General features: G+C 38.3%; 1 protein-coding gene across 1 annotated transcript; it reads right to left on the bottom strand.

Annotated features, from left to right (window-relative positions):
• Positions 1 to 3566: 3566 nt before the first annotated feature.
• Positions 3567 to 5065, bottom strand: LOC129926218 (doublesex- and mab-3-related transcription factor A2-like). The gene is made up of 2 exons (XM_056028757.1): positions 4969 to 5065; positions 3567 to 4480 (listed from the first exon to the last, which is right to left on the bottom strand). Exons 1-2 carry the CDS (start codon positions 5063 to 5065, stop codon positions 3567 to 3569), a joined length of 1011 nt encoding a protein of 336 aa, XP_055884732.1.
• Positions 5066 to 16248: the final 11183 nt, after the last annotated feature.

Here is a 16248-nt window from a genome sequence, read left to right as displayed (position 1 = left end):
TAAACTAAATAATAATTCTGCGCATCATCTTTTTAAGTCTAGATCTATCATTGGAATTTTAATTGATTAGATTAAGTCTAGCAGAGCTATACATTCGCTCAACCAGGATTCTTTCTCAGCAGCTATTTTATTGGCTTTTGTATTTGTAGTTGTAATTTATGGTTCAGTGTTTTAAATATTATTGCTACTTTCATTCTTATCCTGCTGTCCTGAAGTGTCTCTAAAATTAGTGATTTTGCTAGTTGTGTTACTTTAATCACATGAAAATATTCTTTTGTTAAAAATCTCACTGCTCAATTTCGTTCTGTTCTAGTTTCTCTTTGTTTTATTGAATTGAGGGATCCCAAACAGACGATGCATTATTCTAATAAAGTCCTAAAGTAAAAAGTTCCTTTTTCAGACCTTGTGTTTTATAGGACAGTTGATGTAAAGGTCATCTGTTTCTGTGGTCTACGGTTAACAAGGGTGTAGTGTGGCCAGCACAACGACCATCCGCCTTTACTTTTCCCCAACTAATGTCAGGTACCCATCAGAGCCGGGTAGACTCAGACGCCCGAAGATGCCAAAATTGAAAATCCCAGTCTTCACCAAGTTTCGAACCATAATATCCTAAGGTTAAATAGCATTTTAGTTTTATTTTCTTGTATGAGTTGTAACAATTTCTTTTAATTGACCGTAATGATTTGTTTGACTTTAACATACACGACCAGGTCAACACATGGATACTGGTAGGACTTAATTCTCTTCTGTTTGAATGAACATCTGTCAATTAGAAGACAAGATAACTTCATTTAATGTACTATTAGATCTAGAACAGTGGACCCCAAACACACGCACACACAGATACATACGAACACTTAGTGTTAAACATAAAAACATACTTATACAAACACACACACACGCACATACAGAATGTTAACGGTCAGTCGTTCATTTATAGTCATTTGTGGGAACCGTGGTCGAGAGGCTAAGTACGCTTGAACTTGGCTTGGTTGGCTACCTATGAGAAGGGCTCGAGGTTCGACACCCGACTCGAGCAGAGTTGTGCTTACTGAGCGCCTGAAGGCAGCACAGAAAAACCTTCTCCCAGATACCCCCTCCACCAACAGGTTCACAAATGATATTGGACCGTAGCGCTGAGCATGAAAGTAGCGTTATAAGCATGAAAGTAGCGCTATATGAAAGCTATAATTTATTTGTTATATTAGTCCAGAACGGTTTGTACAACTAAACCGATGTAAGCGTATTATATTTGTAAGGAAGCGACTTTAAATAAACTTCTCAAAACTTTATTAAAAAGTAAAGTATCCATTTCAGACCTTGCAATCCATGACATAAGGCAGATCTATTTCTATATCTGTCGCCCACGGTTAACGAGGATGTATGTGGCCAGCACAACGACCAACCACCTTTACTTTTCCCCAACTCATGTCAGGTACCAATTAGAGCTGGGTGGACTTAGAGGCGCCCAAACATCGCGACATTCAAAAGTCTTCACCAGGATTCTAACCCGGAACCATCGGTTCAAAATCCGAGCGTTTTACTATTCAGCCACAGGGCCAACCTATATGTACAGATTCAACTTTAGATGAGAAATAGATCTAGTAGTAACAAAATGAATTGATATTTAAAAAAAGAACTCACTTCTAAACACGTAGGTACTTTCCCACACCCCTGCTTCTCACCAAACAACCACGTGACTTCTTAACATAAATTATGACAGACCATCTCATTGTTTCATCACTCTATATACCACCCAAAAAAAAAAAAAAAAAAACAACTAACACGACATACATTCTCAAAATATATACTATGACAAATATTCACACCATAACTCAGAGACACAAACACACGCCTGCCTTCGAGACAATATTAAAACACAGACTCTGGAAAATGTGAATGATCAGCAACCATCAAAAACAAGGTAGATTGATGGATTTTTTGTTGTTTTATTTTGACTTAAATCTTTCGAAAACACAGAAAGAAGTACATACTTATACTGCTACTTAATTAAAAACAAAGACACACAAAAAAAAAAGACTTGAAAGATCTATTGAAACTAAGCATGCGGAACCATTGGATTAAATCATCGATTTCTTGAGTCATTCAAAACTAAACCAACTCAAAGTGGCGTAGCTAGGAATGTGTCATCATACGGGGGGGGGGGGGGGGGGCCGGTGAGCTTGACCTCTTTGGGGGCCCTGCATTTTGCGTAATATTTAATGTAAAAAAACATTTGGGGTCCACCTTAAGTGGGGGCCGGGGGAATTTTTAAAATTCTCCCCTTCCTCCTCCCACCATAGCTTCGCCTCTGCCAACGCAGATTCATTTGGCGATAATAAATTAATACATTTAGAGTATCTATGTTTTGAACAATTCATAGAGGCAGGATTACAGATGTCCCTTCATTGGTATGCCTCTGTGTTTAAGGTGTCTAATGTTACAGTCAAAATTTATTTTCATGGCTTTTATTTTAATACATTCATTTTGTATCTAATTAATTAGTTTTGATTTAAAACATAAATACACTAAAGGTAACATCAAATTATCTATATATAAGAAAATAAGATATTCAAAAGTACAAATGGGATGATGTCTTATATTATAAACACAATAAAGTAATTTTTAAAAAATAAGAGCACATCCTGACAGTAAACTGACGTCATCTATATCTCAAAGAAAGTAAAACGTAAATCAATCCTCGGATGGAAAACGGTTTTATCTGTGAATGATGTGGCAAAATATGTAGGTCACAGCTGGGTCTGTGTAGCCATGTAAAGTTCTGTGTCCTGCTTTGAATCAAAAGAACTCAAACGATGGCTACTTGGTCTTGCGGTTTGCGCGCTGGACTGTCGTTAGGCTTTATGAATGATCCTGGGTTCAGACCCTGCCCACTCCTATTCCCCCATCGTCATTCCGGATGTTTGGACTAGGAAGTAAATTATCTTCAACGCTGAAGGAACATCCGGAACATGTAAAACATTTTACAAATATTTTACAAAGTCTTAGAGATTAATATTTTATGCAATGACTCCGTTAGCTCTTTTGTGAACGTAAGCAAGTGTATTAACGCTTACTGTTAAGTTATTGAGAAATGCCACACCAGAATATAACCAGATGTCAAGTCAGAGTTTCGTGGTTCAAACAAATCTTTATCAGAACACACAGTCAGGTCACACAGCGTCACCACGTTGTCCATAGCTTGCTGAATTCATTCGGACAAAGACAGACAAACGGTAGATAGACCTCTCTACTTCGAGACGGGTTGGGTCTACGCTAATTCAAGCGTCAAGTTTTTGAAATAAAGATAGTTCTCTTAAAGCACAGTGATTTATGTGTTAATGAAGTGTCAGGAACATCTGTGGAACAGAACTTTTCAGAATCTCTCTTTGGTATATTTTTGTTTCTTTTGAGTCGTTATTAACTCAGTATTGTTTCCACTTTTTTAACTGGCCAAGCGGAAGTTAAGTCTTTTGACCTTGTTCTTATCTAGGAATTTCGCAGCTTGACCTTGTTGCGTTAATGTTACAGGTTAAGGGAAGAAATAGAAGAGTTGGCAGCTTGTTCTAGTCGCCGATGCAGCCAGCAGTTTTCTCACCTCCTTGACTCGAGTACGACTTGGAAGGGCAGCAGGAACACCCGATGGCGTAGTGCAGAGCTTTGTTCGCCCCGCTCAGCGCCCCGTAGCCGTAAGTGGAGCTGAGGGTAAAACTGGGCAGAAGAGGAGGGTAAGGCAACGCAAGAGCCGCCGCCGACGCCATGTTGCTGGCCCGCGAGACAGGGGCGGCGCCGTAAGTGTATCTCACCGAGTTGAGGTGCGCCGTGGGCGGCGTGCTGATGGGGGAGAAGGCTGACTTGAAGCTGGACGATCCTAGCGAAGGGGGAAGGTATGTCTGTGGAAAGAATCCGTTGCTGGTCAAACCCACCTGTCCCGCCGCAAGCGCGTTCAGAGCGACGCCCATGCCGATGCCGCTAAGAGGTGCGTGCGGTGTGGTTCCGGAGTTCGAAGGCTGAGCCTCGCTTCCAAGCAAAGTGTTGGGGTTATTGAGGACCTGCTCGATCGCCTGGACCATATCATTGTTGCAGCCTTGAAGAATAAGCTGCAAGACTCCTCTCTTCATGTGCGGGAATACCCGACACAGCATGTCAAGTGAAGATCTCTTGCTTCCGGTGTCCCGCGAGCCCAGCATCGCCTCTTCCAGCGCTAACGCTGGGCTAAACAGCTCCGGCTTTGTAGCAGCGGGAGGGGTCAGTCTGTGGTCGTTGGCCATCGACGGGGGCGTCCGGTAGGTGAAACTGGACTCACGGATGTACTTTGGAGAATATTCTCCTCCCTGAGGAGTCGGGGAGCGAGTCTGGGGTGAATCATGATCTTTAACCGAAACACTCCTCGGCGAATCGGCTCCACGCTCGGGTGATGACGTAGCTGAACTGCGAAGTTCCTCGTGATCTGTATCACGCCTGGCTCTTTTAGCAGTCACTGAGGAAACAGCAAGACAAAATATAAATATTTAAAAAATAACATTCATTGAATTAATATCATATAATTGAAAACATTTTAACTAAGCTAAGACTTTCTAAGCTCTCTTTGTAACTGGTAGAAATTATATGTTGATATGATCACATAGAGGCACTGTAAGCAGTGATTCCTACGTTGGGTATATTCCACTAGATCTTGGTAATTTTGGTTTTCTAATTCGATTACAATTTATTTTGGATTTCTTGCAAATATCTGGGCTAAGTTTTAGTTTTCTGCTCTTTTCAGCTTTTTTATTTCAAAAACGCATTGGCACCGCTAAAGAAGAAGTACATCAAAGGATGCAATCTGGTGTGAAACACATTAAATCACAAACACGCTCGTACCGATGTGACCTTTGAACTGGCCGAGTGACCAAGCCAGCCTATGAACATACAAATTAGGGAGGAATCGTATGGAAATCAATCCTCATAGTAGGCCTCAACACTGACCTGTGATGTCGCAACCTGTGGGCCAATAACTGGAGACCAATAGCTCGTTGCCACATCGTACAGACCTGTGACGCGGCAACGAGACAATGGTCTGCATTGTCCATGGATTAGGGCGTAGCAGGTCAGTGTTTGGTCAAATATTACAGCTTCCAGCAGAATTCTATCTACGTATGATCGAAATCGAATCTTTGGTTCACAGTCAGAGCTTAACCTTTCAACTGGTTACATGTATTGACTGACCTATTTAGCAAGTACACTAGTCACAATGTCAAAACAAAAAACAACATACACTCACACAAACACACACACAATCCCACGGTTATTCATGTCAGTGTGTTGAGTTTTCTGATAGATGTCAGCTGATTAGGTTCACCAAAACACTCTAACTAGTTCACTATAACCAGTTCACTCTAACCAGTCCACTCTAACCAGTCCACTCTAATTATTTCACTATAACTAGTAGGGTTTAATTTGAAAGGAAATAAAAGCTAACAAAGCTCTTGTAAACATATAGGGGCCTATCTAAACACACACATACACACACACAGGTCCCCTATACACACACGTACATCTAAAACACACACACACACACACACACATAGATCCCTTATACACACACGCACATTGAAACACACACACATAGATCCCTTATACACACACGCACATTTAAACACACACACACACACACACACACGTAGACTTAGTGTTTTACGACAAGATAAAATAATCGATTCCCTAAGCTAGAGCAAATTCTTGAAAATGTATCTGCGAAACACACACACACACACACACACACACACAAATATACACACACACTGACATATAGACACACAAATACAGACACACACACGCACAGACTACTACACGTAATAACATGCAAGTTTCTTTCTTTCACTACGTGAGTCTCGAAACTTCTTTTTAGAAAAACAAAACAAATTAACAAAAAAACAAACACCAAAAACAGTTCCTAAAATATTCAAAGACAGATCTGAGTAAAATAGTTATGTATTCATGATAAATAATTCTGAGCGCTTGAAGTACATGAGACATATCAGATATTCCCATCTTCTGATAGCTTCCTCCCCCCCCCCCCCAGAAATTGTACAAAAAGGGCGGGAAATGGGGGAGGGGGAGACAAATGAGCAACTAATTGTGTGTAGAACGTGCTCGCAGTCTCTCCACTGACAGACCAATTAATACAATGTTGCTGCACAATATTTCACTGCCGGATTATCGGACCTGAATCTCGCCGAGAGACTACAAAGATAGGAGAGTGGGAAAAAGAAAAGGGGGGGGGGCGATCACCTGTCTCAGAATGACACTGTGTTGACCCTAATGAAGGCTCGGCCATGTTGTATCTCTGGCATCCGCTTTCCGAGTTACACCAGCGTCGTGCCGTATCAGAGACTCATGCGGAATGGTCTTCATTCATTCAGGCTTCATATTCCGATTTTGTTATTGAAATATTTCAAGCGCGAGAAGATTTTTTTTTTGTTAAAAGAATTTTTTATTTCCCCTTTTAAAATCATGATTTAATTGATAGATGTTTCAATCATGTCAGAGCTTTCGCTTCCGTGTCCATAAATTTCACATGTCGAAGCGGTCGGAAAGATTGGCAGATAAAAAAAAATCTTTATCCTTAAGATGGGACAGACATAATAGACTCTTACTTGACATTTGCGCAATGAAAAAAAAAAAAGATGTTCCTTAATACTGTATCACCTTTTTTTTTCGAGTCTGAGTTTTTGAGTTTTGAGTTTAGGCACATCGGCACAATTTAGGCCATATCATGCCCGTAATCCTTTAAGGATCACTCTTCTTTTAAATAACAAGGGCTACTATAAGTATACACTTTTGTTCGTAGTCAAAAGGTAGTATATACTTGAAAAGGGTTTAACATGCACAAATCAAGCAAATCAATAATTTATATCAAGCTGAAATTTAGTATATAATACAGGCTGGCCAAGATATAGGCGCTCCGGATCTATCTGTTTGAAAGTATGAAAGTAGCGCTATATAAAAGCTATATTTATTAATTAATTTATTTATTTATTTATTTATTTATTTATTTATTTATTTATGTATTTATGTATTTATTTATTTATATTCGCGCATTAAATCGAATGATTGAAAAATGTCTGGAAAAATTATGAACTAAGAAGACAAGAATGTTTATTTAATGAGTATCCGTAAATGAGTCAATCAATAATGTTCTACACAATCCGAATAATTAGAACCGGCGCTGATTAATTTTTTATTTTTTTTTTGGTGTTAACGATCCCAGGAGGCGCGGTGGCTGAGTGGTGCAGCGCTTGGCTTCTGATCGGGGATAACAGGTTCAAATCCTGGTGAAGACTGGGATGTTTAATTTCGGGATCTTTAGGGTGCCTCTGAGTCCACCCAGCTTTAATGCTTGACATTAGTTGGAGAAAAGTAAAGGCGGTTGGTCGCTGTGCTGGCCCCATGACACCCTCGTTAGCCGTAGGCCACAGAAACAGATGACCTTTACATCCTCTGCCTTATAGACCACAAGGTCTGAATGGGGAACTAAAAAGGAACCTAAATACCACATGCTAAGACCGCATCACAAAATGCCTGTCGTTGAAAGAGATTCTAATCATGACGGAAGACAGTAGAAAGACGGCCAACAGATCATGGGTGGTGCCCCAACGGTTCGACAGACTTAGGGATAGGTGAAGGTGAAAGAATCCTACTGTTAACTCTTTCTCTCCGTAATTATTTTTGACGTTCCGATTGAATTATTCATTGTACTCATTTGTGTTTCACTAGCCTGTTATGATTAAACTTAAATAGGCTACCTTTTTTATGTAATCAGGAAATGTTATATTAAGTATATATATTAAGTATATATTAAGTATATAATAATAATATTAAAAATTCATGCTCTGCTAATATAACATCAATTAAAGTTTATAAAACCAAAATTTAATTTAATTTAATGGGGTAAAATCAACGTTGGTAGGCCTATCGTCAGTTAGGAGAGAAAGGGTTAAAACTTATCTTAGGATCGAGGTTATAAATTCTGTTTCAACTTTTATGTAGATCGAATTACTTATTTTAAATTATGCTAAAAAAAATTATTTATAAAATGTATCTTGAATAAATAATGAAAACATCGTGCGATTAGAGGTTTGAACTACTGATCATGTGATGTAGAGTCTAACACTCTACCGACTGAGATATTGAAAGAAACACTCAAATCAACTTAGCAAAAAACCCAATTCAATATAGCAAAACCATCCGACTCACCTTGGCAAAACACCCAACTCTACAATGAAAAAACACTCAAATCAACTTAACAAAACACCCAACTCTACAATGAAAAAAAACACCCAAATCAACTTAACAAAACACCCAACTCTACAATGAAAAAAACACCCAAATCAACTTAACAAAACACCCAACTCTACAATGAAAAAAACACCCAAATCAACTTAACAAAACACCCAACTCTACAATGAAAAAAAACACCCAAATCAACCTTAACGAAACACCCAACTTAACGTAGCGAAGTTCCCAGCTCAACCTTGCAACTAAGTGCCAGTCTTCTTTCTTCACGGATAAAGTCACGTGATCCGGAGAAGGCACTTTTATTGTCCCCTACTAAGCTGCAGACTCCATAAAATGTGCCAGAGATTACATCGGCTTGGGCTGTGTGAATACCTTGTCTCGCTTTGTTGGCGCTAATGAATTGGGTCAAACAAAAAGCTGTTTTTTTTTTCTACAGCACGCTTGTCGCTCTAAATAATGTTTGAAAACATCATGATGTTTCTACTTCTACCTGCGTTGTCAGCAGAATTTACCAAACTGCTTTAAAAACAGGAATTTACCAAACTGCTTTAAAATCAGGAATTTACCAAACTGCTTTATAAACAGGAATTTACCAAACTGCTTTAAAATCAGGAATTTACCAAACTGTCTTAAAATCTGGAATTTACCAAATTGTTTTAAAATCAGGAACTTACAAAACTTCTTCAAAATCAGGAACTTACAAAACTTCTTTAAAATCGGACTCTCTCTTTAATATAAACAAGCAAAAGAAAACAAAATTCTTAAAAAACAAAAACAAAAAAGCTTTTATTATTATTAATGTGTATCAATTAATTTTGATTTGTCGTGTAATTAAATTTATAATAGATCTATAACAATAATAATATAACAATAATAAATCTGTGCGATTAGAAATATTTTTTTACCAATTGTTTTTGTTTAGCATGCTTTTAGCGTTCTCAATACGCTATGATCCTATCATATGTCTGCACCCGTTGGAAAGGTGGGGGGGAGGGGAGAAAGAACGGGAAATATTGGTGATCGCTTTTTAAATGTATTTAAAAAAAAAAAAAGGGAAACGATCTGAATTCATACTAGTGGGCTAAAACCTTCCCAAGCATCTCAAGCCAACGCGGTAACCACTCTGCTAGCAAAGAGTCTATGAACATAGAAGATAGTATAGTTACCTATTGTTTCTATTTCATGTTTGTGCTCACTAAGCCTCATAGACAGCCTAATATAAGGGGGACTAATTCAGCATATACCACACTTAAGTCAAGTACTATATATTTCCCTTATTTGAGATACAAAACAAAGTAATTTATGAACAATAGCTTATAAACTAATTGGTAAAATTTTTTTTATTGATTCTGTGTTGTCAGGTAAAAGAAATAATTCTGCGAAATTTCAGTTTGATACGAGATTGAGTGTTGGAGAAATTACGTGTACAAACTATTGGTCGGACAGACAGACAGACAGTGAGTTGATATAAGCTTTGTAATAAAACAAAATAGCGATGAAATAATGTGAGTGCAAGATATCGGCGCCACTTATTGAAGCGTCAGAGTATTACGTCTTTCATTGAACGGCTAATTATTATAAACTATAGATATTTATAGAGTGGCTGAGCAGTTAAGCGGTTGACATCCGAACCGGAGGTCCAGGGTTCGAATCTCGATTAAGACTTTGATTTTTTTTTTTATTTCGGGATCTTCGAGCGCCTCTGAGTTCACCCAGCTCTAATGGGTACCTGGCATGAGTTGGGGAAAAGTAAAGGCAGTTGGTCCTTGTGCTGGCCATATGACACCCTCGTTTACCGTTGACCACAGAAACATATGACCTTTACATCATCTGTCCAATATAGACTGCTAGGTCTTAAAGGGGAACTATTGATGGTTATAGAATTAGATTTGTATAAGCCGTTTGGCAAGCAACTTTCCCTCTTTAGGATGTCAATAAAAGCACAGAGACTGCGAAACAACGTTATTTTTATGGAAAATTGTTAATATGGGATTGTTTTCAAACCAAGATTATAATACTAATCTGCTACTTATAAATTTCCGTATTCTAAGTTCTTTATTACGACAAATCGATTTTGTGTAACTTCCAATAGTTATTTTTTCAAAGTTTAATGGTAGCTTTTTATTCTTAAATATTTGTGAAACAAGAGAACTTATAATAAAAAGAATAGCCCAAAAAAGAGGCCTAAGGCCCAAGGATTCCTATGAATAGCGCAAATTCTGAGGTTTCCTTTAGAAAAACAAGTTATTTTTTCAGTGAAATAACCAAAATCTATGTAGAAATATCGGTACGGTTAATGCATGGAAAAACAGACATGTTGTGTGGACTTTCATAATGCAGTCTACATACTTTTAGCTATCAAATTCATCACAGATATTGCTCCTCGACAAATAGAATGTATTCTTACGGTGGCTATCAAATTCAAAGCCAACTTTCACCTACCATGCCTACTATTGTTTATAAAAACTTACTAACATTTGATATTATTCCGTTCAAAATTTTAAATAACAAATGCTACAGCTTGATGGGAAGTTTATTTTCTTTTAAAATGTTTCTGCTGTTCCTTCTGTAATTGAAGATTATTACTATCTACCTAAAGCCTTGGGGGCGCTGTGGTTGAGTGGCTAAGCACTTGGTTTCCGAGCCTGGGATCCTTGGTTCGAATCTTAAGACTTAAGACTGGTAATTTCGAATTTGCGCCCTTGAATCCACCCAACTCTAATGTGTACTTGACATAAGTTGGGGAAAGCTCTGCAGGCCAGATGGCGCCCTGCTCGTTAAACGTAGTCCAAAGAAACAGATGACCTTAACATCATCTGCTCTAGAGATCGCAAAGTCTGAAAGGGGAATTTTACCCCAAACCTGCCACAGGACGACTGGAATGGTAGCGGGTCAAGGCCGGGACCATCGAAAGGGCATCCCAGAGCGCATGCCACTCGACCAGGCAGCAATCCAGTTTAAAAAAAGAAACGACAATTTTCGAATGTTTTGAAGTGTACCAGGAGAGAACTGGGTGCCTGAATCAGTTTTTCATCCATTTTCGTAAGTTTTCTGATTTTTCATCAGTCAGAAAGGATTATCCATTTTAACTCAAGGCATAACTTGATATTTATCAATAAATAGCATTACCCACCGGCTACGCCCGTTGTTTTTTTTTCTTATTACACTCCGCAAATGCTCACATAGTACTTTGGCCGTACCTACTGTCAGCATTTCGACAACCCCCGTTTAGTATATGTAGCCTACATCAAATCAAGTGTTAAAACGTATCTTAGGATCGAGGTTTTAAATTGTTTCAACTTGTAGATCGAATTGATAATTTTAAATTATGCAAAAACAAAAAACAATTATCGTGAAATTAAAGATTTGAACCAGAGTTGTGATGTAGAGTCTAGCACTCTACCGACTGAGAAATCAGTGGAAATACCTAACAAAAACTTGAGGAAAGTATACATTTGTAATTTTTAAATATGGCGGACTAATTAGAAAGTTTGGGATATAATTACAAATAAAAAATCGTTTTCGGTAAATTGAACCGCTACGGTTTTGATCGTGAAAGGAGTTTAGTTGTTATAGGTTTACACAGAAATAGTAACTTATTAAATATTCGTATTTTTCGTCCATGGCAAGTGGGAGAATTAGTAATATGTCAGTAAGTCAGTAGCAGTGGCGTAGCTAGGGTATTTGACGCATCCCCCCCCCCACCCCACTGTGGGCCCAAATAAAAAAAAAGAGAAAGAGAAATAAAACAGCAACAAGACATTTTTTCCCGAACGTATGAAGATTCCTAGTTAAAATATGGCTAGCAGGGTCAACATGAGGTCAGGTCTGCAGAAGTCGCTGCAGAACAACCGTTGAACGTCCAAGCCTGTTGGCGGGCTGTTAGTGTAGGCCAGTGATTCCCAAAGTGGTCTATATAGACCCCCAGGGGTCTACAAAGACTTCCAAGGGGTCTACGAAAGTGAAAAAACAAATTGGGGGTCTATGAGATGTCCACGGGGGTCTACGATAATAGATTTCATTTAAGCACGTTGTGACTTTAATATTTACATCCTATTAATTTAATTCTTCACACTAACATATAATGTGTGCAAAAGTTAATCCTTTAAATATTTATCCTGCTATTCAAACGAAAAATTGTTGTATTTAATTTCAATAATTATTTAAATAACTTAATTGTGTCTACATGTAAGTAATGTTTAGCAAAAAGAAATGTAAACTGTATAGCGTTGATTATTTAAAATTGTTCATTCCTTCCTTATCAAACATGCCAATTGCCTTTTTATGGCGATATTAAACTAATTACGCTTGAGAATCAACTGAGACAATGTCACCCTGACAAAAAAAATTAGAAAAACTTAGACCCACAAAATCTCTTCGACATCATATAGAGAAGATCATGGTTTGTGGGTGTCTTACACTATCTGTTTACTTATATCAAAATAGGCGCTTGGCTACTGAACCTGGGCTCCTGGATTCGAATCTCTGTGAATTTTTAATTTCATGATTTTTAAGGCTCCCCTGAGCCCACCCAACTCTAATGGGTACCTGACTTATGTTAGGAAAAGTAAAGGCGGTTGGTCGTTGTGCTGGCCACATGACACCATGCTCGTTAACCGTTGGCCAAAGAAACAGATAATCTTAACACCATCACAAGATCTGAAAGGGAAACTTCACTTTTTTATGACAAAACACGTAAAACATTAAAGGTAAAACATTGATTTTACCAGCCGTTGTAGTTGTAAACACTGTTTCACACAAACCTACACCTGGTATTAAAAGAACTGCTTTAAGCAACACTACAGTTCAAGGACACGTCAGTGGCATGAGTTATAAAATTAAAAGCTTATTATTATTTGCAAACGACATACATACAGTTTGGGATCAGCGGCGTCACAGGCTATGACAGGGTGTAGTGACGTGTGTTGCAAACAGCATTAGAGTTGCCGGCTCCTTTCTTTTTTTTTTACTCAGGATTGACCCACAAAACCTTTCCCATGTTTGAATTTAGTTGCAAGGCATGAGAGTTTTGAATTCAGTTTTACTTCGGCTAAGTGGGTAGCCAGCCAAGGCTAATGAGCCCTTCATGCTTGACGCTTACTGGCTTCGCCCCTTTTCCTGATAGTGATAACATGTTTGCGGACTCAATATATGAGCAACACTTGAAAGATCAAGAAATACGCCAGAAACTGCTCTTTGCGAAAACTTTATTAAATAATTAATATTTAATGTTTGAAGCACTACTTCATTGAACAACAAATTCCTGTTTGAAACACATCTGTAGCAACGGATGATAAACCTGCAAAAAGACATTTCCAGTTTGTTTGGTGATTCCTGCAGTACATATTAATTTTTATTTTAATTGGTTTCAATTTGAACTTTATCAATAAAAAAAAAAAGATAGATCTCTATAATTTAATATGTAGCTTTAAATTACTTTTTCACTTTTCAACTCACTACAGATAGAAATTAGTTGTAAAACAATGTTGTTGAATTTGAAAAAATGTGTAAGTTAAACAGGGGGTCTACCGAAAACCAGAAAACAAGGCAAGGGGTCTACGAGAGAAAAAAGTTTGGGAACCACTGGTGTAGGCTGTGAGATAGAATACGTAGTAGTGAATCAAGTGCTGAAGATTGGTATTGAATAGAGCTCTACGAGTGTGTTTTCCGACGAGTTTTTCCGCGTCCGCCCGATGATATGTACTCTATGGGGAGGGGGGGATCTTGAATACGTCATTGAAGCCCGATTCAAGTCGAAAACATTTCCCACTATTTCTACAGATACCATTGTGAAAAATGTAACTTACGAGAATGATGATTAACAAATATGTCTTTTGTAAAATTCAAATTTTCATGGTATGTTACTCTACGAGGGTCGGGAGGGGGATTTGAGTTTTGTTACGATTTGTTATAAGAGGGAAAAGTGGGGGGGGGGGGCGTAAAATAAAAGCGTGATCTCTGGAGATACGGTATAATTTTTTTTCTCTTGTTAATTTTGGGAACTTTAGGGCGCCTTTGAGTTTAACCAGCTCTAATGGATACTTGACATTAGTGAGGAAAAGTAAAAGCATTTGGTCACATGACATACTGTCGACCACAAAAACAGATGACCTTTAGATCGCAAGGTCTGAAAGGAGTGCTTTCTTTTTTTATATACTTTTTTGTTGTTGTTGTTGTTGTTATTTGTTGTTTTCAGACTTATTTCCATTTGTTCATTAGTTGCACATAGGTGTGTAATAAAATTGGGAGCAATACAAATTTTACATGAACGGGAACAAAAAAAAATCAGAATTATTGGCTTAGCAACCAATATAACGCCGCTGCTTTTTATATACTTTTACTGCGATTTGATATGAGAAAGAGAGAGAAAAAGAGAGAAAGAGAGAGAGAGAGAGAGAGAGAGAGACAAGCAGCAGAAGAAGAAGAATATGGCATCGTTTTACTGCGATTTGATATGAGATAGAGAGAGAGAGAGAGAGAGAGAGAGGGAGAGAGAGAGAGAGGGGGAGAGAGAGAGGGAGAGAGAGAGAGGGAGAGAGAGAGAGGGAGAGAGAGAGAGAGAGAGAGCGAGAGAGAGAGGGAGAGAGAGGGAGGGAGAGAGAGAGAGAGGGAGGGAGAGAGAGATGTAGAGAGAGAGCGAGAGAGCGAAAGAAGACGCCCCTAGCCCTATTCCTACCTCGTCATTGTCCTCATCATATCAACGATAGCCAACTCTACTGAAGCAAGAGTTCTACCCTGAATAAGTCGCTATGCTTTGTTCATGGCGTTTAGAGGGGCGAAACGAAAGGGGGGGGGGGGGGAAGGGGAGGATGGGGCAGTTAGGCGCTACAATGTAACAAAATAACTGTTACCGAATCAAGTCAGCTGTGATACAAAAGAGAATCCACTCCTTTCCTTTTGTATTCTCTCTCTAAAACAACCAAGAAAAGAGACTCTATTAGTGTTCTACTGCCTGGTCACAGGCAAGCGTGAAGATGTATCCCGCTGTTAATAACATAGGAACGGATGACAAGAGATTAAAGCTTCTCTGTTTCAGCAGGTTGGGAGGGGGGCTGAGAGAGGTGGAAGGGATATCACAAGATTTGGTTAGGGGGAAAAAACGCTAGAAAATATGTACATTTACTAGCTAAACACCCATCCCTATGAGGGTTTAAAAAACATCTCACTCGAATACTTGCTCAGTTGTTGGTAATTATCCGTTTTCCTCTCCTTCAATTTCAGCAACCCTTCATCATTTTCATCACCAAACATAAAGCAGTTGATCTCAAACCACAAATAGATTAACGCATGATAATATATGCAAGTAGTGCAAGTTATGAATCTTATAATCTTATAAATTACAGACGTTCCTTCTAAAAAAAAAAAAAAAGAAGATAATTGGGTACACTGAGTATCCATGTGTTAAGCTTATGATGCAGGGGAATGGAGAAAGACGGTGAACAGATCGTCTGTGGTGCCCCATCGGTTCATCAAAGTACTTAATAAACGTTTGGAAAGGGATAGTTTGGGTTTTCAAAAACTGAATCGTAGCGCTTATAGAAGTCGATACATTTCCCTTCATTTCTATAGATGCCATGATGACATTTGTAATTACTATATGCCATTATTAATAAATAAATCTTTTGTAAAATTTAAAGCATTTTGTTATGTTACTATATTAAGGGGGGTTGAATTTTGTTACGATTTTTTACAATCGGGGAGAGTGGGTGAAGGTTGGTAAAAAAAAAACGTGATTTTTTTGTGTTACGTTAATCTCTAAATGTTCCCTTATCGTTCGCCTTTATTATCAAATGTTTATAGAACATTCAAGTGTAGCTGCACAAGCAAATACTGGGAACGAAGAAAACAGTATTAAGACCAATCATCATAGAAGGCCTGCACACAGACCTGAAACGTCGTAACCTGTGGGCTACAGAGACCAATCGCTCATTGCCGCGTCACAAGTATTTGCGATGATAAATTTACAAC

Source organism: Biomphalaria glabrata, chromosome 5 (genome assembly GCF_947242115.1).
Source record: "Biomphalaria glabrata chromosome 5, xgBioGlab47.1, whole genome shotgun sequence".
Classification (NCBI taxonomy): Eukaryota; Metazoa; Mollusca; class Gastropoda; family Planorbidae; genus Biomphalaria; species Biomphalaria glabrata.
The sequence above is the reverse complement of the archived record's forward strand: the minus strand, read 5'-3'. Positions and strand labels throughout refer to the sequence as shown.